A 27900-nucleotide genomic window follows, 5' to 3' on the forward strand; every position below is an offset into this window, starting at 1 on the left:
TTGAAAGGAAACAGAAGAGAACAATTTGAGAAGCAAGCCTAGATTGAACTGTGAACTTGTGAAATTTTTCTTTGGCATCACCTAACTTTTCTGAGAAACTAAATGGAAAAAGAAATAATATTTGATGAGCTGTGACTGTGTGCCAGGCGCCAGGGAATCAAAGATGAGTTAGGCACACTCTGCCCATAGGAGTTTGCACACTAATTTAGGAAGCAAAACATGTTTGTAAATGCAGTAGAGCCTCATGACAGCATATCCTAAAATAGGATGAATTACAGATGTAGCTGCACTGCCTGATTTGCTCACATCCTCTGCCAAAACAATTCCTCTCTTCTGCTGGGGGGTGGGAAGGGGAGGCGCCAATAGGAAGTGACAGCCTCCTAATCATCTGGGACCCAGTTCTGTAGACAGTCAGCTCTGTCCAGTATATGTCTTTTTTTTCAGCATATTATGGGGGTACAAATGTTAAGGTTACATATATTCCCCATGCCCCCCCCCAAATACCACCATCATTCTTTACAGATTTAAAAAACATAATTCTATGCTTCGTCTAGAATCAGAGAAGACCTCGTATAGCCAAAGTAATCCTAAGCAAAAAGAACAAATTGGGAAGCATCAGTCTGCCAGACTTCAAACTTTACTACAAGGCTATAGTAACCAAAACAGCATGTTACTGGCACAAGAACAGAGATCCAAGATATAAAACCATCTTCATATTGTCATCTAATCTTTGACAAAGCAGAGAAAAATATACATTGGGGAAAAGAATCTCTATTCAATAAGTAATGTCAAACCTTGCTGCGAATTCATGCATAAAATGGATTTGCTTCCACTATAGCTTTCAGCCCATCATTATCCACTTTGGTCTTAGGTCACCCATGTGGCTCATTTAAAATCACCAGAAGGTAACTTCTCAAAACATAGATGTACTGTATGGTCATTAGCCACCTCTTTCCAAACACTTCCTTAATATTTTGAGCTGTCTGTGCTGCATTGATTCCACGATGGGACTCATTTTTAACATGAATTTTTTACTTACCCATGGTTTCACAAAAATTGCTCTAAAAATAAATTTGAAAGATAATCACAAGCAAAGACATGCATTTGAAAGAATGAGGATGTACCTTCACAATAAAAATAAAATAAAAAGTGTCAAAGTGAAATGTCAGAGATATCAATTTTCAACCTTAGTACTTAAGGAAATTGGACATTCCATACTTAATAACCTTAATATAAAAAAGACTTTATTGCTTAGCCATCTTCCATACTACAATACATATTTTGAATTAAAAATACACATTAAGTTTAGATACCAGAAAAGAGTATAGAAGACTTAATAGAGAACTGAAATGATGATGAGTTATATTTGTCCATAAACTATTCCTTTATTGTCATATTTGAGAATTTCTTTGTATATAAATGACAATTAAAAGATTCTCAGAAGAAAAAACACTAGGCTGAATGGATTAACAGCTATTCGCTGAGCTGCTTTCCCCATTGGATTCATTGGGTTTACTGTCAATAAAACAGAATAGGTAAGAGCTCACTTTCATTTCAAGGGGAAGAAATAATTGAATCAATACTAAAATATTTTGATACATACCGCTAGGTAAAAGAAGTTTTGGTAACCCTAAAACAGAAAAAAAAGGTTACTATTAAAAAGTGGAAAGCATTAATTTGCTTTTCTGGTTTTTAGAATAAGATAAGCAACTAAGGAAAATTTAACTTTTTAACTTAAGAAAATGGAAGCTTCCTACCCAATCTCATAGGACTTAAAAGTCTTTATGATGCTCCCTCTAAAACGTGTCCTGTCAACAAATATTTCTAGAACACCTCTTGTGTGGAAGGCACAAAAGTCACAAGCAAAACTAGGAAGTAGCTAAATTTATTTCTGGCAGTCCATCATGCCCAATTCAAGTCCCTGAAAAAATGGAATTTCATGTCGAGTTTTGGGTACCAGAACCCTCTGTTAACAATCTCTTTCATTTCTGTGACCATCCTTGCTCCAAACACTGCTCCATATCTTTCCCACCTCAAATTCTTCTTCCAGTTTACCATGCTATGAGGATCCTGCACTTCTTTAGGAATCCATTTGCTTTTTAAATTCATTTATATGTTTTTCTGAGTTTCAACTACATATTGAGTATGATTCTAGGCTGTGGATATAATGATTATCAGGAAAAAATAAAGTCCCTCTCATTATAGGAAAGTTATAGGAGAAGAATCTATTATCAATTTTTTAAGTTGAATAAATAAATAAAATGAATAAAAATGATAATTTCAGAGAATGATAAATGCTATGAAAATATAAACCAGACTAAATGATAGAAAATAATGAGGAACTTAATTATAATGATAGCTAATATGTATGGAGAATTTACTTTGTTTTGTGCTCAAATAACTTTGCATAATTTATCCTATTTAATCCTCTTATTCACCTCTTGAGTTAAGCCGTCTGACTCCTAGACTCATATATTTAACCATTATGCTGTATATCCAGACTTTCAAACAATAGAAATCAACCAAACTAAAACTTGTTTTCTTATAAAGACTGATTAGGCAAAAAGAGAAAAAGCACAAATCAAAAGCCATAGAACAAAAATAGAATATAACTACAAAGAGAGCACAAATAAAAATATGAGAATTTTTTAAAATTTGCATAAAACAGAAAATTTGCTAATGTTTCTCCCTAACCTGAATATTCCATAACCATCAAAGAAATTAAGTCAGTAATTAAAATTTATAAACACATAATATACATGTGAATTATAAAATGAAATGGTTTTATAGAAAATGTCTCTCAAACATTCAAAATTGAAATAATCAAAATCTTATACAAACTGTAACCAAAATATTAAAAGAAGTAATATTCCCAACTGCCAAGTTTTTTTTAATGAAGTTATTACAATCTTGATGTCAAAGTCATATAAAGAGAAATGAAGATGGAAAATTATAGGTCAGTCATAATTCTAAATTTAACACAACAATTGTAAATAAAATGTTCACAAGAATCTATTCATCTACAAAATAAACCTCATAACCAAACTGGATTTATTGCAGGAATGAAAGAATAATTTCATATTGGATTACTGAACCAGCATTTAACTCTTGGTACCTTTTGAAATTTTACAGCACAGCTGTGTTGCATCAGAAATCCTTTGATATAGTTTAGAACATTAAGACATTAAAGGGAAAAAATTAGGATCATTTCAAGAGATGCAGAAAAAAATACTGTAAAAATTTAGCATTCACTCAAGTAAACAACTCTTGGCAAAATCATGAAAAGAGAAAACGCTCATAACCTGGCAATGATGACCAATTAAAACAATCTAAAATAAATATACACAATGGTGAAACATTGTCTTTAAAGTTAGGAACAATTGAAGGTTGTCCACTATTACAGCTTATGTTCGACATTGCACTGCAGAATGAACTATTAATACTAATAAAATAAATAATGTATATAAAGATTAGAAGTAAGAACAAAGCTTGCACTTTTTAATAGAAAACATGGTTGTCAATATAGAAAATCCAAGAGAATCAATACACTATCAGAAATAACAAGAGACTTTGGTAAGATTCCGAATAATAGACTAATATAAAAAAGCATTTATATTTCTATAAACCAGTAAAAATCAGTTAGAAAATATAATTTTAAAATATTTATAATAGTAACAAATATATGTCACTGAAAATTCAATTTGATATGCAAATTCTTTACTGAAAAAAATTTCAAAACTTAACTGAAAGATGTCTAAAAAGACCTAAATAAAGCATTTTTATTAACAGAAATAGTCATTGTTGTAAAGATGTTGATTCTTCCCAAATTTATGTAGAAATTCAGTGTTTAGTCATGCACCACATAATTATATTTCAGCCAATGACAGACCACATATACAATAGTGGTGCCATGAAATTATAATGAAGATGAAAAATTTCTATTGCCTAGTGGTCTTGCCTCACACCCCAAAGCATTAGTCATATGTTTGTGATGCTGCTGTTGTAAACAATCTACTGCACTGCCAGACATACAAAAGCAAAGCAGTATAATTATAATAGATACAGTACATAATACTTGATAATAATAGACAACTATGATTTATGTATTAATATTTACTGTGCTATATTTTTACCATTATTTTAGAACATGCTCCTTCTACTTATAAAAAGAGTTAACTGTAAAACAGCCTTAGGCAGGTCCTTCAGCAGCTATTCCAGAAGAAGGCCTTGTTACCATAGGAGATGACAGCTTCATGCATCTTATTTCCCTTGAAGACCTTCCAGTGGGACAAGATGCAGAGGTGGAAGACAGTGATGCCGATCATCCTGACCCTCTGTAGACCTAGGTAACTGTTTTCGTCTTAGTTTTTAACACAAAGGTTTAAAAAGAGAAAATAATTAGAAATAGAAAAAAGCTTATAGATGAGGATATAAAGAAAGAAAATACTTTTTTACAGCTATACATTGTGTTTGTGTTTTAAGCTACGTGTTATTACAAAGAGTCAAAAGTTTTTAAAAATTAAAAAGTTTATAAAGTAAAAATGTTATAGTAAGCTAAGGTTAATTTATTATTGAAGAAAGAAATTTTTAGAAATAAATTAATGATGCCTAAGTGTGCAGTGTTTATAAAGCCTACAGCAGTGTACACTTGTGTCCTGGCCTTCACATTCACTCACCTCTCACTGACTCACCCAGAGCAACTTCTAATTCTGCAAGCTCAATTCATGGCATATGTCCTAAACAGGTACAGCACTATTTATCTTTTATACTGTATTTTGACTGTACCTTTCCTATGTTTACATATGTTTAGATACACAAGTACTTACAATTGTGTTACAATTACCTAAGGTATTCAGTACAGTAATGTGCTGTACTGGTCTATACCCAAGGAACAATAGGCCACGCCATATAGCCTAGGTATGTAGTAGGCCGTACCATGTAGGTTTGTGCAGGTACACTCTATGATATTCACACAACCACAAAATTGCCTAATGATACATTTCTCAGAACATATTCCTGTCCTTAAGCTATGCATGACTGTAATTCCAACCAAAATTCTAACTAGGTCTTCTGTGGAATTAACAAACTTATTCTAAAATTAATTTGTAAGAATGAAGGACCAAGAATAGTCAAATAATTTTAGAATAATTTGGAAAAAGAACAGATTGGGAAAACACCTCCAAATGGGCATCAAACTTATCGTAGCCTTTGCAGTCTCTCTGGTGCTGTCTTGGAGGCTGCGGCCAATGGCTGCTCACGTGTCCTGGACAGAGTAACTTGTGACAGACAAAGGCTCTCAGCAGGCACAACTGGAAAATCCGAATAAAATACAACAAAACATAGTTTAAGAGCATCAGAGATTTGCTAAGGCAACAAAAGCTAGAGGCACCAACACTGCAGAGCAGGAGATATGCTGATGTTGTGAAAGAGGCTTTTTCCTGGGACCCTCTGTTGGTCCTGGACTCAGATCTAAGGCTGAAAATCTGGACTCTGCCCAGCTAGAGGCAAATTCTCGAAAAACAAGGAAACCAGCAGAGTTTTGGTGGCCTTGAAGGGTACAGAGACAACACTGAAGAACAGAGGGGTCAAGATCCAGGTAGAGGAGGCAGGTGGAGAAGTGAGCCTGAGAGTTTCCCATTTTATACTCAAGTTATTAATATTTGCTTAATTTTGAAACTATGAGGGGCAGAATGCTCAAAACCTAGGCTCAAAGGCTCTGGAATGCAAAATAGTTTTCAGGAACTTCAGAGTACTGAAGCAGTAAGGATTGGAGTTCAGAACCCACCGGGGAGAAGGCCCCAGTGACCAGGCCAGGCTCTCGCTGAAACCGTGCAGGTCTGCACCCTCTGGAGCAGGGCAGCGAAGGCAGACTAGGCAGACAGATTCTAACCCAGACTTAACCAAATGGCGTTTGGATTAAGTTGAACAACCCTGACTCTAACTGTCCAGCAGGGGAAAAGGCAGAAACTTCTACATTTTTGTTTTATGTGTGTTGTTAAGGGTTCGCTAAACATTCAGGCATACCAACTGTTTCCATGATCTGCTGCTGTAAAACAGACTTCTCCAAAATGTAATGGCTTAAAACCCAAACAATGTATTAGTATTTCTCACAATTGCAGGGATTCCTGGCTCTGCTAGGTAATTCCTCTGCTATATGCAGTGTCACAGGTTCGATGTCATGGCTACATTTACCTGGAGCTCAGTGGGGTTGAACAAGTCCCTCCCTTGTCCACGGCCATTTTCAAAGTGGCCTTTTCAGCAGGAGAACATGGACTCTTTACATGCTGGGCAGCTTCCGACAGAGCAAAAGCCACAGCTGCCAGGTCTTCTCAAGGGTAGACCCAGAACTGTTAACAACATCAAGTCCTTATTCAAGGGGTGGGAAACAGGCTTCCCTTCTTGATGGGAGGATTGGCATGTACTGGCAAGGAAAGGTTGGGAGAAATTGTTGGTGGCCATTTGAAGACAATTCACCACACCAAGAAACAGGATACTACCAAAACCAAGAGAAAACAAAAGAAAACAAACTGGAAACTAGAAACAGACTACAGGTGATCCAGATGTTGAAGTTTTTAGAAGGAGGTTGGAGTATTTGAGGGTGGTGCTAACAGAGCTTAGGGTGTCAAAGAGAGGTACAAAAGGTATTATGAGAGAGAGACAGCACGAGCCAGATCATGTTTGGCTCGTCAGGCACATGGGATAGAATCTGATTTTTCCTTAATTGGAAATAAAAAGCAATTGAAGGATATAAGAAAAAGTGATTTGATCAGACTTTTTTTCTGTAAAACAATTTGGAATGCAGTATAAGAAGAGAAGTGGGAGAGACTGCACTAGTTCAGATAAGAAATGTCAGTGGCCTAGATACTGGCAGGAAAGAAGTGAAAACAAGGAATTTGTCATTGTTATCTTTACATCCCTTTAACTAGGAAGCATTAGTTTGCCAACAGGAGGTAAATGGTAAATTTATTTTTAAAACTGCTTTGAATTAAATCTGAAATTAGAGAGACCATACTAATACATTTTTAATGGAAGTATAATTTGGATAGAGAAAAATTCATTTCTCATAAATGGAAAGATTGATGAATTATTACAAAGTGAGCATACCTAGGTAGCCACAGAATAGGTCCAGAAAGTTCTTTCAGTGTCCTCTTCCATTCACTAACTCCTCTTTCCTCTCCAAATGTATCCACTGTCCTCACTCCAAACATTAATTATTTTTGCCTGATTTTGAACTTTATATAAATGGAATCATTTAATATCCATTCTTTTGGGTCTGTCTTCTTCCATGGCACCACATTTCTTTTGTTTCCTTACAATTTCCAAATTGTCTACTCTCTGTACCCTTTTCACTTCGGCCTCCACCACAAGTTTAGATATTTACCCTTAAAAAGTATCTTGGTTTTGAAGCCAAAAAGCTGGTGATGGAAAAGAACATGTTAGTTTTAAGTCACAATTAATTTGGACATTGATTAATGTATGACTTCTGAATGAGTCACTATTCTTATAAAAACTAATAAAAGGCAGTGAGTTAAAAAAAATACAAGTAAGAAATATGTCAACCAATCGTATTTTGGTGGCAGCAAACTGGATCACAGTTGTACTTCATTCCTTTCCGCTCTTTTGTTTGAGAAGGAAAATAATCAGTGACAAAAACAAGGTATCATCTAAGTTTAACTGCAATAATTTATGACAAATGTTTTATACAGCAGCAATCAAATCTTATCCATAAATTATAAATCTGAGAAGATAAATTTGAAAAGATAATGAATTTCTGGAAACTTTACTGTCCAAATAAAGGGTTATGATTATTTTTTTTCCTTTTTGCTTACTACAGAGCTTCGTTATACATCGCTCCTTTGCCGAGCACAGAGAGCAAGGTTCTCCTCTTGTGTAAGGGGGCATATTTGCAAAATTTCCTCTGCAAAAGAGAGAAACATTTGTTAGAAACATTAAATGGCTGTTACTTTAATTTTTCTAATTTTGTGCATTCATTTACGCAGGTTGTTTTTGTTAGGTCCGGAGCAGAGAGAGAGAGAGAGAGAGAGAGAGAGAGAGAGAGAGACGCTCCAAGCCTCAGGTGTAACAAAATGCCGTTTATTTTGAACATCTGGGTGCAGATGGGTGGAGGCAAAAAAAAAAAAAAAAGCCTCCACCACAAGGTAAGGGAAAGTTTTATAGAGGGTTTTCTCGGGGGAGTGGCTAACACCTGTAGAGATAGGGGAGAGGGCAGCGTCAGTCCTCATGGCCGGGGGAGGCAGGAATACCGGCCTCGCTGCAGCTGTCTGTGGTCAAAGTTAGATTTATGACCTTGGACTCTCCAGACTTCTGTGGCTTTTATTTCACGACATTATGCTCACTATCTAAGTATCGCGTCCTACGCATAGTTTTTGGGTTCCCATCCTAAGCCAGCCTAACAGCTTTGGTCCTTCACTAAGTCATAAATGTTGAAAAGGAAAAGAACAACCTTTGTCCCAATTTTATGCTCATTTCTTTTGTAAAAAGAAACTGTTAATACTGTTCTTTACAGGATATCCCTAAACCATGTGACAGCTATATTCTTAAATAGCCCATAGAAGACAAATTAGATGTGACTTCAATGTGATAGCTACAATGTTTTTGTCATAGACACTATAATTATTTCTTCATTTTGCAAATGGAATAAGTGAAATTTAAATTGCGAATGAAAACATGTGCTTTATAGTTTAGTTTAAAAATACAAAGTATAGGATGCAGTGGCTCATGCCTATAATCCCAGCACTTTGGGGAGGCTAAGATGGGAGCATCACTAAGACCAGGAGTTCAAGATCAGCCTGGGCAACATAGTGAGACCTTGTCTCTACAAAAATAGAAGAAAGTACAAAGAACAGTCTTTATCTAGTTCTATTTGATGATGTACCAAAATGCCTACTTTTCAATAGTAGAAGCCAATATATTTTAGCAAGCTTCACTTTTTAATCTCTGTGTCTGTGGAAAACTTAAAACTTAAAAACTTATTTACCTTGATTAAACATAGAAAAAGATAATAACATGGGTAGTATTCCATTGAAGAATATGCCACAATTTATTTATCCATTGATGGATATTTGGGTTGTTCAAATTTTTTGGCTGCTACAGATAAAGTTGCTGTGAACATTTTGAACATTCATGTGTAAGTCCTCATGTGGGCACAGATCCTTGGGGCAAGTTGAAGGGGATGGTGAGTCTTGGAAGCAGGAAGTCTGCCCAGGGTCCTTCAGAATCTCAACTCCTTTGCCTTGCAGAAAATCCACCATTTCTGGGAAACAACTCAAAAGGTCAAGTATTTTAGTTAGGGAGAAGATTATAAAAATGTATTGGGGCCATTGAGATTTGTTCATGGAGCCGGTTATAGGCTCTCCATGGCAGAGGTTGAGAACTTCACATTTAAAGGGGAAAGGGAGTGCACAGGACAAAGGGAGAGGTGAAGGAGGTGAGCAGAGAGGTAGTTGATAGTGAAGTTCTTGTGAAGTTCATTTGGTGCTCAGTAAATCTATATAACATAAGATGAACATTCAAAAATCAGGTTAGAGGAAATTGTCAATGTTGTGATCTTCTCGGGGTGGGTAGAAGAGTGATCATATCTCTTCCTTGGTTTGCAACTATGCAGATAAATCTGTAATTGACATTTCAGAGTTTATTTAGGCTACAGTCCTAAGGTTATAACTGACATACACTCATTTTATAGGGACTGTGTGTCTTGAAGGGTTTTTATGGCACCCTTAGCTGCCTTTCTCCAACTCAGGGAATTTAGAGGTAGAGCCTTAGTCCCCTCTCCCTGTGCCATGGCCTGAAAACCCTCTCAAAGTAGTAAGCTGGGCCGATTGTAGGGCTAATTTTTTTGGTTTTGTTTTCTGTTTCCCAGAGATCACAGACCTTCTTTTATGATAGCCAGTGTCTTAAAATCTGTTGTTTTGTATATTTTGTCTGTTTTCTTTTTGCTGTTGTTGTTTCAGGCAGTAGAGTATATTGGCCCCCATTATTTGGCCAGGAGTGAATGTAATAATATCCTTTTATGCTTTCAGACCCATAAGAAATCTGTTATGTAAATCTGCCAGATTTACCTCTAGATAATTTAATTTATATGCTGCTGTTATAAGTGGTGTTGTGAAGTTCATTTGGTACCTAGTAAATCTACATAATTTGTCTGGACCCCATACCTGACTTATTCTAGGTATCATGGGGCTTTAATTGTTTTTTCATCAAATTTTGACCTTAATCTCCAATTACTTATTTTTCTCTTTCCCTTTTAAATTCAGTGATTAGTCTCCTTAAGAGAAAAGATGGTAATAAATGTCAGCAGTTCTACAATTCCTCTGGAATTTATAAAAATTGTACTCTGCCCCAAGCTTTAAGGCTATGCATCTGTCATTCTTATTTTGCTTCTAAGAGATAATGGAAGAAAATAGAGAGAGAGAGAGAGAGAGAGAGATACACATTTCTATCTCTGCATAGTAATTTTTGGCATATCTCAGCTCATTTTTGCTAGTTCTGTATATTTATTCTTTGTCTTTAATTTTATCTTTTGTACAATTTTATTTTTAAATTTTTTTTTGTTGGAGAGTTGGTTATGAATTGTTTTTATTTTCTTTCTTGTACAGATCCACTGGGATTAGAGTTCCAGAATTGTATTTTTGGTGACTTTCATTAGGCTTATGCTATATTTCCAATTATCAGAAAGGCAAATAAAAATTTTATTATTCTTTTCTTGGGATAATGTACTTTTACCATCATTCTTCATCACTTTCTCATTCCACTTGTTATATTATATTAGAGAAGCATCTGTTGTAACAGAGAAAATGGCCTGTGAAACAGTAAAAATGTTTTCTGTCTCTTCAAAATCCCTCACCCTTTTTGAGAACTAAAACCTACATCTCTGCCTCAGGCCAGTGGTTAGGAGCGGCAGAAGAGTGTCCTTTGTTCTTTGTGGCACAGGAGACAGCTCCAGGGAATTGCCTGGCAGAGGTCATAAGATTGTCTTAGCTGAACATGGTGGAGGCCATGAGGTTGTTTTAGCCAAAAATGGGACTATGGGAATGATCAGAACCTTTAAAAGCTCTGTACTCTTGCTCAGGAGGAGGATGATACTTTGAGATGTGAGTCTGACAACCTCCTCATTTGCTGGCAAATTAATAAATCTCTCTTTCCTTCTCTTCAAACCACTTGTCCTCATTCTTCAGATGCAGGCTCCAGGACAAGTGCCAAGCTTTCAGTAACACTGTCAACCTTTTTGTGTTCCAGCATTTAGATATTATTGTACCACTGTATATCATTTCCTCTCTTTTTTACATAACAATATATTTTTCACTTTCAAGTTTAAATATCTTATAGGTTATAGGTCTTCTTTATACAAGGCAATATTCTATTACCATCTTCTGTTTTCACCTATTTCATTGTATTAGCATTGTAGAAGGAGAATTTACTTAACAAAAATATACCTGTCTCTAGTTTAAGATCCTTTTTTGAAACAGTTGTTAATATTAATGTCAGTTCAAAATATTTTTTAAGAGCAAAATGACTTACGCAGGTCCATAGTTGCATACAAATATTGCAGTTGAAGGTCCCCCAAGGTTAGGACACATTGTAGCTGCACAACCAACGTTAGATGATTTGGCCCAAACTAGCTATAAGAAAAGCAATTTTAAAATAAAATATATAAAACAATTCTATGTAAATAATGCATTGTGGGAATACATATAATCTCTGTCATGCTATCAAAATATAATGTACAAAAATATTTATTGGCTACTTTTTATAATTTTCAATATTTAGTTTAAAATGATTATTTCATTAAGGCTACCTTTGTGAGGGCTACTTAACTAGTTTTTCCTCATTGATCATTCTCATAATTCAAAAAAAGAACATAAAATATAGCCCAAATCATAATATAATACATAGCCAAAATGATAATTTGTTCTAGATGATTTGTGAAATATATTTTAATTTTCTCCGTGAGCTTATCATGCAAACAGCATTAACATCCAACTACAAATGAAAACAATAACTCAGTTTTATTTGCTTTTCTCAGGAAAATGTTACAAAGTTTATAATTACATTTTTAGTTTTGTTGTCTTAACCATATTCTTATTTTGTCAAGTCACAAGAGACAAGTAGGGATTAAAAATATGTTGAGTTAATTAAAAAAATATTTCTCCCATATAGATGGTGAATCTTTACTTTTATCTAGTTGCAAAGAATAGCAAAGCTATTCAAAAGGAAGAAGACAGCCATGGGAAACTATCCATGGAGAGAGATAAAAAGGTGATGAGCATTACTAGTCCTTTGTGACAATGATAGAATGAAATTTTTCTTAATTTTCCAAATGAATAAAGAGGTAAATGCTGGTTTATTCCATCTGAAAAATAATCCAAGGGTATTTAATACAGAATAGATTTTGACAACAAAAATACATTTTTGAAACTTATTTATTTTTACAGCTCTGTTAGCAAAATGTAATAACCTATTTCATAAACTGATATATTAATCACTTTTTATCATGGTCTTGATTTAGCCAGAGTCAATAGTTTTCTAAAAATATATTTCAATAGCTCTTTGATTGCCTAAGATGTAGCAAAGTGCAATGAAAAGCACAGTGGACTGAAAATTAAGAGATGAGCTTTGCTTCCAATCATGTGTGTGGATTTGGAGAGTGACAGATCAATTCTGAACTAGTTTACCATTTAATAAAATGAGATTAACCTGGATCATTAAAAGATTCCTTTCCTTTTGAATTTTTAAAAATATTGATAAACAATACAACTGCCAAGTATATATATTTTCAAGAAATCATGTTTAACCACACTATGAAATTCTATTTGCTTAATGTAACTAAATTGAGATCTTTCTTTGCCATTGAGAATGGTGAAAATAATTATTGACTATATGTAGGCTAAAAATATACTGCTTTCATTAAAGGAACTACATGTAACATCAATACAAATATTGGATGTAACTCTAAAACAAATATCAGTATATAGTAAATGCAAGAAAATTTACCTTATTTTGTTTAGAACATCAAGCAAGACATAATTGTTGAACTTATAAGAAGAATGCACCCATTCATAATTCTTTGATCTTATGTACAAGTTAGCCAATGAAGAGAAGCTCCCATTTCTGATATAGCAATGTTAAGGAACAAGGGGCACTTGGGAACAAGTTCCTTTATCCTTAACCAAAGAGAAGACAAAGGGTATATAGAGGTTTTGACTCAGCCTTGATGCCATGTTAGTGATACTGTATTCTGCTTGCTATCAGGACACCTGACACCTGATTCATTCTCTGTTGCTATTCCCAGCAATAGCCAAGCCATATTCTTTACCCACAGTCTCTGTCCTGATGTCTTGAAGGGTGTTCAGACTTAAAGCATCCTGTTACAGAACAAAGAGTGAACAGAAGAGGACGTGGAAGCTGCTATCCTTTGTTCACTGCACCTCTGATAAAAATGACTCACTTTAAGACACTATATTGTAATTCAGCTCATACAAATGGATAAGTTTGGAGAAGTGAGCTATTTCTGTTGCTTCAACAGGCCTTCCTAGGAGCTCAGTGCCATGTGTAGGATTAAATCTTGGCTAAAAAGGGAATTCTACTTTTCACCAAAAAGGAGTAGCAGGGACACATTTGACTTCTATCTGAAACAAGGAATTGGGAAAATTATAGGAAATAATTGTTTCCAAGTTACTGGACATTAGGCAACAAAAGATCATGTCCCTGAGAGATAAGGAAAAAAGTTGTAAGCCATGTAATTGTTCCAACTTATTGCTCTGAGAGAGTTTCCAGATTATGGCTCAGGGAGTAGAAAACTAGAAGCTTGATGGACTCAACGTACACAAAAGGATCTGAACTGAGAGTCTGGGGAGACTCAGAAGGAGGAAGTTAAAAGGCACAGTACTGAAGAGGTGAGAATTGTACAGCGGCACAACTGTGGAGATCTGAAGTGGGTTCTTATCTATTCAGAAGAGAACTAATCAGAACACGAATGTGAAGAAACTACTCTAGGCCTGGAAAAGAACCACTTGTGAGAACTAGAGAAAACAATACTGAGGCTTACACAAAGCCAGGAATAGGAACTGTTCCCACTATCCAAACTGGAAAATGTCACAGTTCTCCTGGGATTGGGTAGAGCATGCAGAAGAATCTTGCTTCAGCAGTGAGTGACAATTAGCTCTAGACCAAACACTGCTTTCATTCCACCTATTTTAAAAGCAGGAACCAAAAGGATGAAACAAATTTCAGGTAACTTAGTTATGTCCCCAGAAGACAAATCAAGAATATTTATAAGTATACATAAATTCAGCACTCAACAAGGCAACATTTACAATGTTGGGAATATAATAAAACTTACTCAACATGACAGGAAGCAGAAAAATTAGATTAATAATGAAGATAAAAATCAATACATTGAAATAAACACAAGCTAACACAGATGCTAAAATTAGCAGGAAAAATATTAAAATAATTATTATAACTGTATTCCATATGCTTACAACGCTAGATGAAAGAGCAAACATACGAGATATATACATTGAAGATATTTTAAAAAACACAAATTAAAACTTCTAGTGATGTAAACTTTAAAGGTAAACTAAATAGGACTAACAGTAAACATTACAGAAGAAAAGGTTAGTGACCTTAAAGATATGGCAATAAAATGATCTGAAATTAAATAGAGAAAAATTTCAAGAAAAAAAGAGACAAGGGTATCAATCAGCAGTGGGACAACTTTAAGTGGCATTCTGCATGGGTAACTGGACTCTGGGATGAGAGACAAGAGAGTAAGAGAAAGAAATATTTCAAGAAACAATAGCAAACATTTTTCCAAATTTGATTTAACTATGGACTCACAGCTCTAAGAAGCTCAGTGAACTGCAGCACAATATAAAAAAAAAAAAAAACTATAGTAAATTATTGTTAAATTGCTCAAGACCTATGATAAAGGACAAAATTTAAAGGCAGCCAAAGGAAAAAGGCACATTACATATAAATGAATAAATAAGAGGGTTACAGTAGGTTTCGTGTCAGAAGCAATGCAAGTAAGATAATAATGGAATAAGCTTGTTATAGTTCAGAGGAAACAAACACACTGCAAAATTCTATTCTCAATAAAAATATCTTCCAAATGAAGGTGAGTTTTCTAGAAACTCAAAAGAAACTCAGAAGAAAATACTAAAAAATTTGTCCTTCAGTTCAAATGTGCACAAATGAGACCTAATCAATAAGATGTCAAGTACTTACCTGTGTATAATGGCCACAAACTTTGGAACATGATAGACTATCAAAATCATAAAATTCAGTTTCATTATACCAAGAAGTGATGGCAGCGTTTGGTGTAAATATCCTCGTTCCACCTAACCAAATATTTTCTCCAACATATTCAAAAGCTGCATAACATCCATATGATTGATCTAAACAGCTGTTATGTTGAAATATGCACTTGTTTGCCCATGCTTTAGCCATCTTCGCTAAACCTGCATCCCAACTCTGAAAGATAAAATAATTTAAATTCAATTGTGCATATTCGTTTGTATTAAAATTATTTGAATAATCATAACCAATTAAATTTTGTTTAAATATATTATTTTAATAAAATAGTTTTTCTTTGGTATTTTTCATGTTCACAATTAGTTATTTTTTTTTAGTTCTGCTTCAGAAACACTTAATACTCACTCTGTGACAGTTCATTATTGTATTTCCCGTAACTAGCAGATGGACTGTAACATTGGAGATGCTCAACAAATAAATATTACTGCAATTAAAATAAGTCGGAATTCAAAGTCTAGTAAATCAGACAGCCATGCAAATCAATCATAAATAAAGGATGAATATTTATTGATAATTAAAAAGAAAAGCCACAGAATTTATTTAATTTGATCGAGTATCTACAAAAAAATACAACTCTCTATATAAAAATGAAATAGTAAAAGCATTCCCTCAAGATTGGAAATGAAACAAGATGTCTGTCCTCATTCTTCTATTTAACAATCTATAAAAGATTAGGTGTATTATAAAATATAAGAGCTATTGATAACCTGACAAAATATATAAAACATATAAACATTGAAATTATTCATTATTAACAGATGACATAAGTGGATACATTAAAAATTCAAATGAATACATAAACAAAACTGTTAGAAATGAGTTAAATTATCAAATTTTCCAGATATAAGGAAAATATACTAAAATAAATTGTATTTCCGTATATACTCTACAAATGAATAGCATCAAAAATATCTAATATGTATAAATAAATCTAGTAAATGATATACCAGATGGCTATACTGAAAACTATAAAACATCACTAAAAGAAATTTTAAAACATCTAAACAAATGGAGAGATATAAAATGTTCATGGATCAGAAGCTAAAACATTGCAAAGAATGTTATCTTGATACTTATTTCTAACAAGAATCCAAGTAGCTGTTTTGGTGAAAATTGGCTGTAAAATTTATATAGAAATGAACAGGACCAAGTATAGTTAAGATACTTTACTAAAAGTGGAACAAAACTGGAAACTTTCTCTACCAGATATCAAGATTTATTGTAAAGCTACATTAAGATAATATAATATTCACTGCTCTTATTCAACGTAGTGCTGGAAGTCCTAGCCAGAGCAATCAGACAAGAGCAACAAATCTAGGGCATCCAAATGGGGACAGAAGAGGTCAAGTTATTGCTCTTTGCTGATGATATGATGTTATATCTAGAAAATCCCAAAGATTCTGCCATGAGACTACTAGAATTGATAAACAAATTCAGCAAAGTCTCAGGTTGCAAAATCAAAGTACAGAAATTAGTAGCATTCCTATACACAAACAACAGTCAAACTGAGAACCAAATCAGAGACTCAATATCCTTCACAATAGCAACAAAGAAAATAAAATATCTAGGAGTATATTTAACTAAGGAGGTAAAAGACCTCTACGGGAAGAACTATGAAACACTGAGGAAGGAAATAGCAGAGGATGTAAACAGGTGGAAAACCATACTATGGTCATGGGTTGGCAGAATTAACATTGTACAGATTCAATGTAATCCCTATTAAAATACCAACATCATTTTTCATAGACCTAGAAAAAATAATTCTATGCTTCATTTGGAATCAGAGAAGACCCCGTATAGCAAAAGCAATCTTAAGCAAAAGGAACAAATTGGATTTGATTAGCTATTCTCATTCCTTTGTATTTCCTTATAAATTTTTTTTTTAAGCCAGTAAATTTTTTTTTTATTTTGGCATATTATGGGGGTACAGATTTTAAGGTTTCAATAAATGCCCATTTCCCCCCTCCCCCCAAAAGTCTGAGTCTCCATCATGATTTCCTTATAAATTTTAGAACAAATTTTTCTCCATCTACAGAAAATGTTACTGGAATTTTGGTAAAAATTGTATTAAACCCTCAGGTCAGTTTGTGGAGAAATAATCTTTACTTAGTTAACTCTTCTAATCCATTAACACAGTACATCTTTTCATTTATTTAGATATTTGATTCCTTTCATTAGCTTTTTATAATTCTCAGCATACAAATTCTATACATATTTTGTTAAATTTATACCTGAGCATTTCTTTTTTGAATGATTTGAAATGATACTGTGATTTTAATTTTTCCATTTTAAGGTTTCCATAAGTTCATTACAAATATACAGAAATATGTGTGGTTTTTGTATGTTGATCTTGTATCCTGTGAATTTGCTGAACACAATAGTTCTATAAGGTTTTGCATATATCCCTTAGAATTTTTACATATAGTATCATGTGCAAGGGGAACTGCTGATTTCTTCCTTTCCCACCTGCACATTTCTTATTGCTTTCTCTTTTTTTCCTTGTCATATTGGCCAAGACTTTCAGTACCATGTGGAATAAGAGTGGTAAGAGTATGCATCCTAGCCTTCTTCCCTTTCTTAAAGACAAAGGATGCATCATACTCCATTAACTATAATTTTAGCTGTAGGCTTTTTGTAGATGCTGTTTATCAAGTTGACAAAATGTTTGTCTCCGTTAAGAGATTTTATTGACCGGTATCAGATTTTGTCAAATGCTTTTTCTCTATCAATTTCTATTCTTATCTTCATGATATAATCATGCAGATAGTTCTTTAGCTTGCTAACATAGTCAATTATATTAATTTATTTTCTAATGTTGTAGTTGTACCAGCCTTACATCCTGGATAAACCCCACTTGATCATGGCATATCAATTTTTAAAGATATGGTTAGATTTGATTTGCTAATATTCTCTGGGCATTTTTGTGTCTACATTCATGACAGATATTGGTCTGTAGTTGTCCATTCTTACACCATATTGACCTGGGTTTGGTATCAGGGTAATACTGGCCTCATAAAGTGTGTTGGGCAGTATTCCTTCCTCTTTTATTTTTTGGTAAAGATTATGTACAATTATCAATTATTCTTTGAACATTTGCTGGAAGTATACAGTGAAGCCAGCTGGGCCTAGAGATTGCTACAAATTAAATTTCTTTAATAGTTACAGGACTACTCAAAGTATCTATTCATATTTTGTATGCTTTACTAGTATGTACTTTTCCAGGAATTACTCCATTTCAACTAACTTGTCCAATCTGTGTGTGCAGAGTTATTCATAGTATCTCTCTATTATGCTTTAAATGTCTGAAAGGTCTGTAATGCTATTTCCATTTTATTCCTGATATTGGTAATGTATGCCTTCATTTTATTTTTCTTTGTCTGTCTAGCTACAATGTGTTCATTTCATTGATCTTTTCAAACAACAGGATTTTTATTCCACTAATTTTATTATTTTTTCTTTTTATTTTCTTTCATATTATTTTATTTTTAATAAGAGAAAAGCCATACAAATTTATTTTAATGTGTACACACTGGAAGCCTCAGAAAGGAAGATTCAGCTTCTCAATGAGGTACAGAGGTTTTTTAAGAATGAGAGCTTTTTATTATTATTATTTGAGAATACTATGGGGGGTATAAACATTTTGGTTACATTCATTACTTTTGTACAGTTTGAGTCAAAGTTATAAGGGTGTCCATCCCACAGACAGTGTGCATTGTACCCATTAGATGTGAATGTACCCATCCCCTCCTCCCCTCTCCCACCTGCTTGATTTCCATTGAATTTTACTACCATACGTACACATAAGTGTTGATCATTTAGTTCCAACTTAAAAGAAAGTACAAGTGGGGCTTGTTTTTCCATTCTTCTGATACTTCACTTAGGAGGATGGTCTCCATTTTCATCCAGGTTGTTACAAAAGGTATTAGTTCACCACCTTTTTATGACCGAATCACTAATTTTATTCTGTTTTTCTCTTTGCAACCTCGCTGATTTATATTGTTATCTTCATTATTTTCTTCCTTCTGCATGTTTATTTGCTTTTTGTTTATTGGTTGTTTAGGTGGAACTTAGATTATCCATTCAAGATATTTTCTCTTTTCTAATGTAACCATTTAGTGCTATACATTTCCCTTTCTTCACTTCCTTAGTTGCATGATACAGGTTTTGATATATTTATCACATCTACATTTTTTAAAAATTTCTTTGAGACTTCCTCTTTGGTTCAGGGATTATTTAGAAGTGTGTTTAATTTGCAAATATTAGAAGAGTTTCTTGTTATCTTTGTTCTATAGATTACTAGTTTAATTCCACTGTGTTTTAAGAACACACTCTATATATTCAACTCTCCTAAATGTGTTGAGCTTTTTTTCTGTGGTCTGGGATATGGTTAATCTTGGTGAAAGCACGATAGATGCTTGAAAAGAATGTATATTTTGTAGTTGTTGGATGGAGTGTTCTATAATTTTAATTATATCCTAGGTGGTTCATGGTATTGATCAGTTATTGTATAACCTTGCTGATTTCCTGTGTGATTTTTGAGAGAAGAGAATTGAAATCATCAACTATAATTTAGGAGTTCTCTATTCTGTCCTTCTGTTATATCAATTTTTTTGTTCTATATTTTGAAGGTACCATTGTTGGGGACATGCAAATTTTTTTATTACAATGCCTCTACTACAGTTTGCTTTTTTTTTTTTTTATTATGTAATGCCATTCTCTGTTTCTAGTAATTTTCTTTGCTCTGAAGTCTCCTTTATCTGAAATTGATAAAACCACTCTTGCTTTCTTTGATTAATGCTTGCATGATACATCTTTATCCATTTTTGTGCTTTTAACTATATTATATTTGAAGTGAGTTTCCTGATTGTAGTAGATTATTGGCTTGTGTTTTCTTTAATCCATTCTGCCAATCCCTGTGTTTCAATTGATGTATTTAAACAATTTTCATTTAATGTACTTATCATATATCAGGGCATAAATCTCTCATTTTATTGTTTTGTTTTTGCTCCCTCTATTTTTTTTCATTTCTTTTTTTTATTTCAGCATATTATGGGTGTAGAAATGTTTACATATATTGCCCTTGCCCCACCTGAGTCAGAGATTCAAGCGTGTCCATCCCCTAGACAGTGTGCACTGCACCCATTAGGTGTGTGTGTTATCCATCCCTTCCAACCCCCTCCCATCTGCCCGACACCAAGTGAATGTTATTACTATATGTGCACTTAAGTGCTGATCAGTTAAAACCAATTTGATGGTGAGTACATATGGTGCTTGTTTTTCCATTCTTGGGATACTTCACTTAGTAGAATGGGTTCCAGCTCTATCCAGGATAATTCAAGAGGTGCTAGATCACCATTGTTTTTTGTGGCTGAGTAGAACTCCATGGTATACATAGACCACATTTTATTAATTGTGTAATTATGTATTGATGGGCACTTGGGTTGTTTCTACATCTTTGCAGTTGTGAATTGTGTTGCTATAAACATTCTAGTGCAGATGTCTTTTTTATACAATGTCTTTTGTTCTTTTGGGTAGATGCCCAGTAACGGGATTGCTTGATCAAATGGTAGTTCTACTTGTATCTCTTTGAGGTATCTCCATATTGCTTTCCACAGAGGTTGTACTAGTTTGCAGTCCCACCAGCAGTGTATGAGTGTTCCTGTCTTTCCACAACCACGCCAACATTTATAGTTTTGAGACTTTTTGATAAAGGCCATTCTCACTGGAGATAAGTAATATCTCATTGTGGTTTTGATTTGCATTTCCCTGATGATTAGAGATGCTGAACATTTTTTCATATGTTTGTTAGCCATTAGTCTATCTTCTTTTGAAAAGTTTCTGTTCATATCCTTTGCCCACTTTTTGATAGGGTTGTTTGATTTTTTTTCTTGCTGATTTGCCTGCGTTCTATATAGATTTTAGTTATCAGCCCTTTATCAGATGTGTATCATGCACATATTTTCTCCCATTCTGTAGGTTGTTTGTTTGATCTCATGATAGTTTCTTTGGCTGTGCAGAAGCTTTTTAATTTGATCAGGTCTTATTTATTTATTTTTGTTGTTGCTGTGATTGCCTTTGGGGTCTTCTTCATAAATTCTTTCTATAGGCCAATGACTATAAGACTATACCAAGCTCATGGGGCAACAGAATTAACATTGTTAAAATGACTATACTACCCAAAGTGATCTACACATTCAATGCAATCCCTATTAAAATACCAACATCATTTTTCACAGATCTAGAAAAAATAATTTTATGCTTCATATGGAACCAGAGAAGACCCCATATAACAAAAGCAATCTTAAGCAAAAAGAACAAATTGTGAAGCATCAATTTACCAGACTTCAAGCTATACTACAAGGCTATAGTAACTAAAACAGTATTGGATTGGCACAAGAACAGAGACATAGACCTATGGAACAGAACTGAGAACCTAGATATAAAGCCATCCTTTTATAGCCATCTAATCTTTGACAAAGCAGACAAAAACACACACTGGGGGAAATAATCCTTATTTAATATATGGTGCTCGGAAAACTAGATAGCCACATGTAGAAGACTGAAACAGGATCCACACCTCTCATCTGTCACAAAAATCAACTCACAGTGGATAACAGACTTAAACCTAAGGCATGAAACTATAAGAATTGTAGAAGAAAATGTTGGAAAAACTCTCATAGCTCTCTCCATTTTTTAATTCCTGTTTTTATTATACCTGCCTTATTGTGAATGTTATTTAGAATTCTGTTCTGATTTACCTATAGCGTTTTCAGTATATGTCTTTATATAAATGTATTAGTGACTGCTATGGATATTATGCAATATACTTGACTATTTATAAGATACTGGTGCCAGCATGTTATCAATTTGAGTGAAATATAGAAACATTACTTCCATTTAGATTCCTTTACTATCCACTCCACCAATTATATAGTTGTCTTAAATATTTCTTCTACATATATTAAGAACCACATCAGATGATGCTGTAATTTTTGTTTCAACTGCCAAACATAATTTACGAAACCATAAGAAAAAACCCAGCTTAATATATTTACCCATAGTTTTACTCTTTGCCTTATTCTTTATTCATTCCTGATGGAACTTTTCTTAGCCATTCTTTGCTCATGACAAATTATCTTTGTTCTTCTGAATCTAAGAACATCTTGATTTTACCTTCATTCTTGAAGTATGAATTCTTAGTTGACCACTTTTTGAAATTGAAATTAAAAACATTGTGTTACTTTCTTCTGGCCTCCATCAATTTGGATGAGAATTGTTTTGTCATTGAAATTGTTGTTCTCCTATAGGGTTGTTTTTCTCTAGTTATTTTTAAAGGGCTTTTCGGTTTTTTTCTTCTCTTGTTTGTCTTAGGATTTGTGAAGTTTGATTATGATTTATCGTGGCATGGATTCATTTGGTTTCATCATGTTTGGGCTTCACTCAGATTCATTGTTTATATCTTTATCCAGATTTTAGAAGTTCACAGCCACTATTCCTTAGAATACTTTTTGTGTCCTTCCCCTTGCTTCTCCATTCCTTCTGAAACTCCAATGGCACAAATGTTAGATATTTTACTATTGTCCTTTACATCCATGAGGCTCTGTGCATTATACTTTTTTGTACATTTTTTCTCTGTTGCTCAGATTTGGTAATTTCTATCCTATTTTCACATTTACTGATTCTATCCTTTGTCATTCTGCTATTCATTTTTTATTCATTCTGCTATTGATCCATCCACTGAGTTTTTTTTTTTCAGTTGTAAAATTCCCATGTGAATCTTCTTTATAACTTCTATTTCCTTGCTGAGACTTTATATATTTTCATTTGTTTTGAGCATTTTTGCAATTGCTCTTTATTTTTATAACTATTATACCTTAAAATTTTTATCAGATAACTCTAACATCTATGTCACCTAAGTGTTTGCATCTGTTGATTGCCTTTTTCTCATTTCTGTCGAGATTTTCTGGGTTCTTGGTATGATGAGTTTGGCTCAAGAATTTGGGCATGGCAGAAAGCTTAAGTAGCTAAAAATAAAGGCTACATCCAGTATGAAAATCACAGCCCTGAGCATATACCACGATTTCAGCAGGGACAGTAGAATGGTGGACTAGGAAGATAGGACATATGACTTGGGTTCTACCAGCCTTCACCAGGATTTCTGTGCCACAGGACTAGCATTGGAGAAGTGGTATGTCCAAACCTGCAGGGAGAGTGTCAGTGGTATCACAGTGATAAATAGCCCACTTTTTAGCCCATGTGAGGACTAAAACTTAGATTGAAGTTGATTTAATGAAAATAAATAAATGCCATCTTATTTCCATTTTGACATTGTAGATTTAAATTCATTCTGTTAACTAATTTCATTTGTTTATTTCCTCAATTCTTTTTTGACATTTTCATAGAATAATAGCCATGTGAGACTGGGAATGGTAGGAGAGTATAAGAAATTACTTAATGAGCACATTGTACATTATTTGGGTGATGGTTACACTAAAGGCCCAGACTTCACCACTATGCAGTATATCCATGTGACAAAACTGCACTTATATGCCTTAAATTTATACAAATAAAAAATAAATACTCATTTTCTTTTGAACTACAAAAATAGTTGTATTCAAAAAATTTGTTTACACTAGCAAAGCAAGCCTTCAGCGGCTCCCAGAGGATTATTCATAATTGACTCTTTTAAAAAAATTGACCGAATGATGAGTTCCCTTGTACCAAAATTCAATATACTTGAAACAGGTAAAATACCATGAAGATAGAACCTTATTTTATTCACAGTTACTATGAGGCAGATACATTTCTAGAACTAAATTAATAGGAAATAAACAATAGCAAACAAATATTTTCAAGCCAGGACTTTTCACGTAATATATTCTTAACTATAATTTTTATGCAATTCATTCTTTCCTCCAAGATATCTCAATTTAGGTATGGAATCCAGAAAACTTTAGCTTCCCTTAAGCCTAGAAGAGTCCTAGTTTTTTGCTTGAATCATTGGGAGATTTCTCTATTTTAAAAGGAAAAGAGAGATTCTTTTCCCCATTGTATATTTTTGTCTGCTTTATCAAAGATTAGGTTACCATATGCAGATGGAATCTCAGTCCTATTCCAAATATTGATGCTTCTGTTCTTGTGCCAGTCCCAGGCTGATTTAATTATTATTGCTTTATAGTACAGCTTGAAGTCAGGAAGACTGATGCCTTCCAGTTTGTTCTTTTTGCTTAAGATTGCTTTGGCTATCCAAGGTTTTTCTGGTTCCATACAAAGTGAAGAATTATTTTTTCTATATCTGTAAAGAATGATGGGGTACTTTGATGGAGATTGCATTAATTCTGTAGATGACTTTAGGTAATATTGACATTTAGATTATTCTTGCTTTCCAGTTTTTTCAAATCCACTAAATAAAAATATGGTCTGGGCAAAAAATAATAATAATAAAAGGGAAAAATGCAGCTTAAATCCAATATATATTTTTAAAGAAAAATATTAATTAAAACATAGTTCTGACATAGAAGATAATTTGACTTCTGTGTCAAATTATCCCTTATCCAAAGTATGACACAAGAGAAAATCATTCTACCATTTTAATTAAGACCTAGTCATAATATATAAATAGTAAACTCTATTACCATGAAAGAGCAGAAATTAGTATCTGAGGAGTAAGGAATTATATATAAGCATTCCAAATACGTATTTCAATCCAATTTCAATGCACAAGATGTACAAATTATAATTATCTAGATATGTATATTCCTAAAAGCATCTATTTACATTGTAGAATTTTCAAGTAAATCATAATTAAAGTTTTTTCCCCAATTTAACCATGTAACTGCAAATCTTTCTAGGGAAAATATTTTAAAGACCCCTTAGATCTGGCAATACTTTCACCTAAAACTTAATTGCTATTAAGTCTCTGGTCCTAGGAAGGAAAATTATTTAGCAATATTCTACTTTAACTCATAAATAGATAAATTTGCCATGATAGCCATAACTTTGAAAAGCTCAATCACCTATCCTATGTTTACTTAAACTCAAGCCCTCATATTATTGATTATAACTGAAGATATTCTACACTAGGAGGAAGAAGAACGTCTACTAAGAATTTTTCAATATATAAACCAAAACAAAGATAATTTTAATAGTTTCATCTGCTGGAGAGTTCCCACACTATTTTTTAAGAATATGCTCATATAATCATGATGTTTCTGCTTGTGCTTTTGCAAGAAACATTATGTTATGCTTGGAGTTGAGGGCAGAAGGATGTTGGGATGTGCTAGCATGCTGCTGAAGAAATCATACTATACATGGATGGTACAAAAAGAATGATGTTGAGCAGTAAAAACAGTATAGTAACAATATTCAAAAATTCCTGAGAGTACTATAAAAAAAAGTAATATTTTAATAAAGTGCTTTATTGAGGTATATACAAAGAATTGCATACATTTAATATGTACAAGTTGATGAGTTTGGACTTAAGCAAACACATGTAATACCATCACCACAGTCACAAATTTTGAAGTGTATATTGTTAACTACAGGCATTAAGTTGTACAGTAGATATCTAGAACCTATTCATCTATATCTGTAACTTTATACCCTTTGAATAACAACTCCCCAGTTCTGTTTCCTTGGCAAATGTTGTTATATTCTCTCCTTCTGTGAGTTTGAACACGTTAGACACCTCATATGTGGAACCGTGCAGTGTTTGTCTTTCTGTGACTGGCACATTTTACGTAGCATAATATCCTCTAGATTCATCCATGTTGTTCCAAATGGCAAAATTTCTTTCTTTTTAAAGGCTGAATAATACTCCATTGTATTTATGTACCACATTTTCTTTATCCATTCATCTTTAATGGGCAACTAGGTTGTTTCCAAATCTTGGTTTTTGTGAAGAAAGCTGCAGTGAACATGAGGATGTAGATATCTCTTTGAGGTCCTGATGTCAGTTTTTTTGGTAATATACCCAGAAATGGGCTTACTGAACATCTATGGTGGGTCTAGTTTTAGCTTTTTGAGGAATCTCCACACTGTTTCTTGTAGCTGCTGTAATACTTTACATTCCCACCATGAGTGTTACAAGGGTTCTAATTTCTCCACAGCCTTGCCAACACTTGCAGTCTTAAAATTTATTTGCATTATTATGAGTCACCTCCAACATAACAAACAAGAAGAACAACAATTTGAATATAAAAGTTATATCAATTCAACCAAAAATGGGGAATAAATGAGAAGTGAAAGAATATTAAAGCTTTTAATTTAAAATAGTAAGACAATCATTAGATACTGTTTTATTCTTCATATTGGTAAAGAAATTATCTAATCAGTGACTTTGGAAGCTCTTGTTATATTGCCTGTCTGTCAGCTGGGGTTGGGGGCTCCCTCTTCCCCTAACAAGAGAGGTTGAATCCTAACTCACTCTCTCTACAACATTTTGTGGTAAGAAATTAAGCTTTGTCTTGCTAAGCCACTGAGATTGCAGGGTTTATTTCATACCACAGCCTATCCTAGCCTCTTATAAAATTTATTCCTGAATGTAGAGTACAGTCATAATAAAAATCTAAACTTCTAATTTCCTGAGACCTAGGGAGGAAGGATCCTTGCTATGGTCTCAGACTGTATGGGATATCACATATTACTCACACACACACACACACAATTTATTATAAAACAAAACATTATCCCCATTTTAAACCTTAGCACTGGTATAGCTTGACCTACAACACTAAATGCCTGTATCTTTGCCACACTTTTTAAAATAAAAGTGTCTCTGTTTGAATGGCATAATGCATAGGTTTGTGAATATTATCACTGATGATACTGGAGATAGATATTGCTTCAGAATCCAAGAGGAATTTGAAATTCAGAAGCTCTAAGGTAAGAGAAAAGATTAATTTGTTAAATCCTTTATTTTATATGAAAACAGTAGATTCTTGCATAATATAATATTATTTACCAGTACTACTGAAAGTCCATTTCCTTACTTTTATTCATGTTCTTATTTGGATGGGCAGGGGGCGTATTTTGTGATGCTAGCAATTTCAATTTTTGTTAAGTAGGGATAAATGTAGATCTGTATATTATCTAAGTGACAATTCTTTTTGGCCACTAGATGTACATGAACACTAGAATGGCAAATAATTCGATATCTATAAAAATATATAAGACAATTAAATTTTCTAAAAATTTTAAAATATTTAAAATACTAAAAATGGTATTAATTAATTATAATTTTGCTCTTTAATTTTAATAGTTTTGGTTATTTTAGAAAAAATGAAAATTTAGTGTTTGATAACATCAATGAAAATGAGCAAAAATATTATAATCAAACCCAAACCTAAAGAGGTCAGATGAAATCCCTAAAACCTCATATTCTTTACTAAAGATTTAATTACTGAGCACACAATGAAACATTATGTCAGATTCCATTTTATTTTTCCTCTAGCCTAAAAATGCTGGTAGCAAGCCTGTAGAGATGGGGTCTTAAACTTCCGGCCTAAATGATCCTCCAGCCTCAACCCATCCTCCCACCTCAGCCTCCCAAAGTCCTAAGATTAC

General features: G+C 33.5%; 1 protein-coding gene across 2 annotated transcripts in view; it reads right to left on the reverse strand.

Moving 5' to 3' along the window:
* Window positions 1-1222: 1222 nt before the first annotated feature.
* LOC105873487 (GLIPR1-like protein 1) overlaps window positions 1223-27900 on the reverse strand; it is a 28966-nt gene continuing 2288 nt past the window's right edge. Inside the window, exons 2-6 of one of the 2 annotated variants that reach the window (XM_012768438.3) lie at window positions 15250-15495; window positions 11539-11639; window positions 7830-7918; window positions 1604-1630; window positions 1223-1515 (exon numbers count right to left, since the gene is read on the reverse strand). In XM_012768438.3, coding sequence (XP_012623892.1) covers window positions 1427-1515; window positions 1604-1630; window positions 7830-7918; window positions 11539-11639; window positions 15250-15495 — 552 coding nt within the window. In that variant the 3' untranslated portion in view covers window positions 1223-1426. Of the gene's footprint in view, window positions 1516-1603; window positions 1631-4133; window positions 4361-7829; window positions 7919-11538; window positions 11640-15249; window positions 15496-27900 lie in introns of those variants that run through there. The other variant, XM_076010762.1, reaches the window with a different exon arrangement.

The sequence above is a fragment of the Microcebus murinus genome, chromosome 15 (genome assembly GCF_040939455.1).
Source record: "Microcebus murinus isolate Inina chromosome 15, M.murinus_Inina_mat1.0, whole genome shotgun sequence".
NCBI classification, from domain to species: domain Eukaryota; kingdom Metazoa; phylum Chordata; class Mammalia; order Primates; family Cheirogaleidae; genus Microcebus; species Microcebus murinus.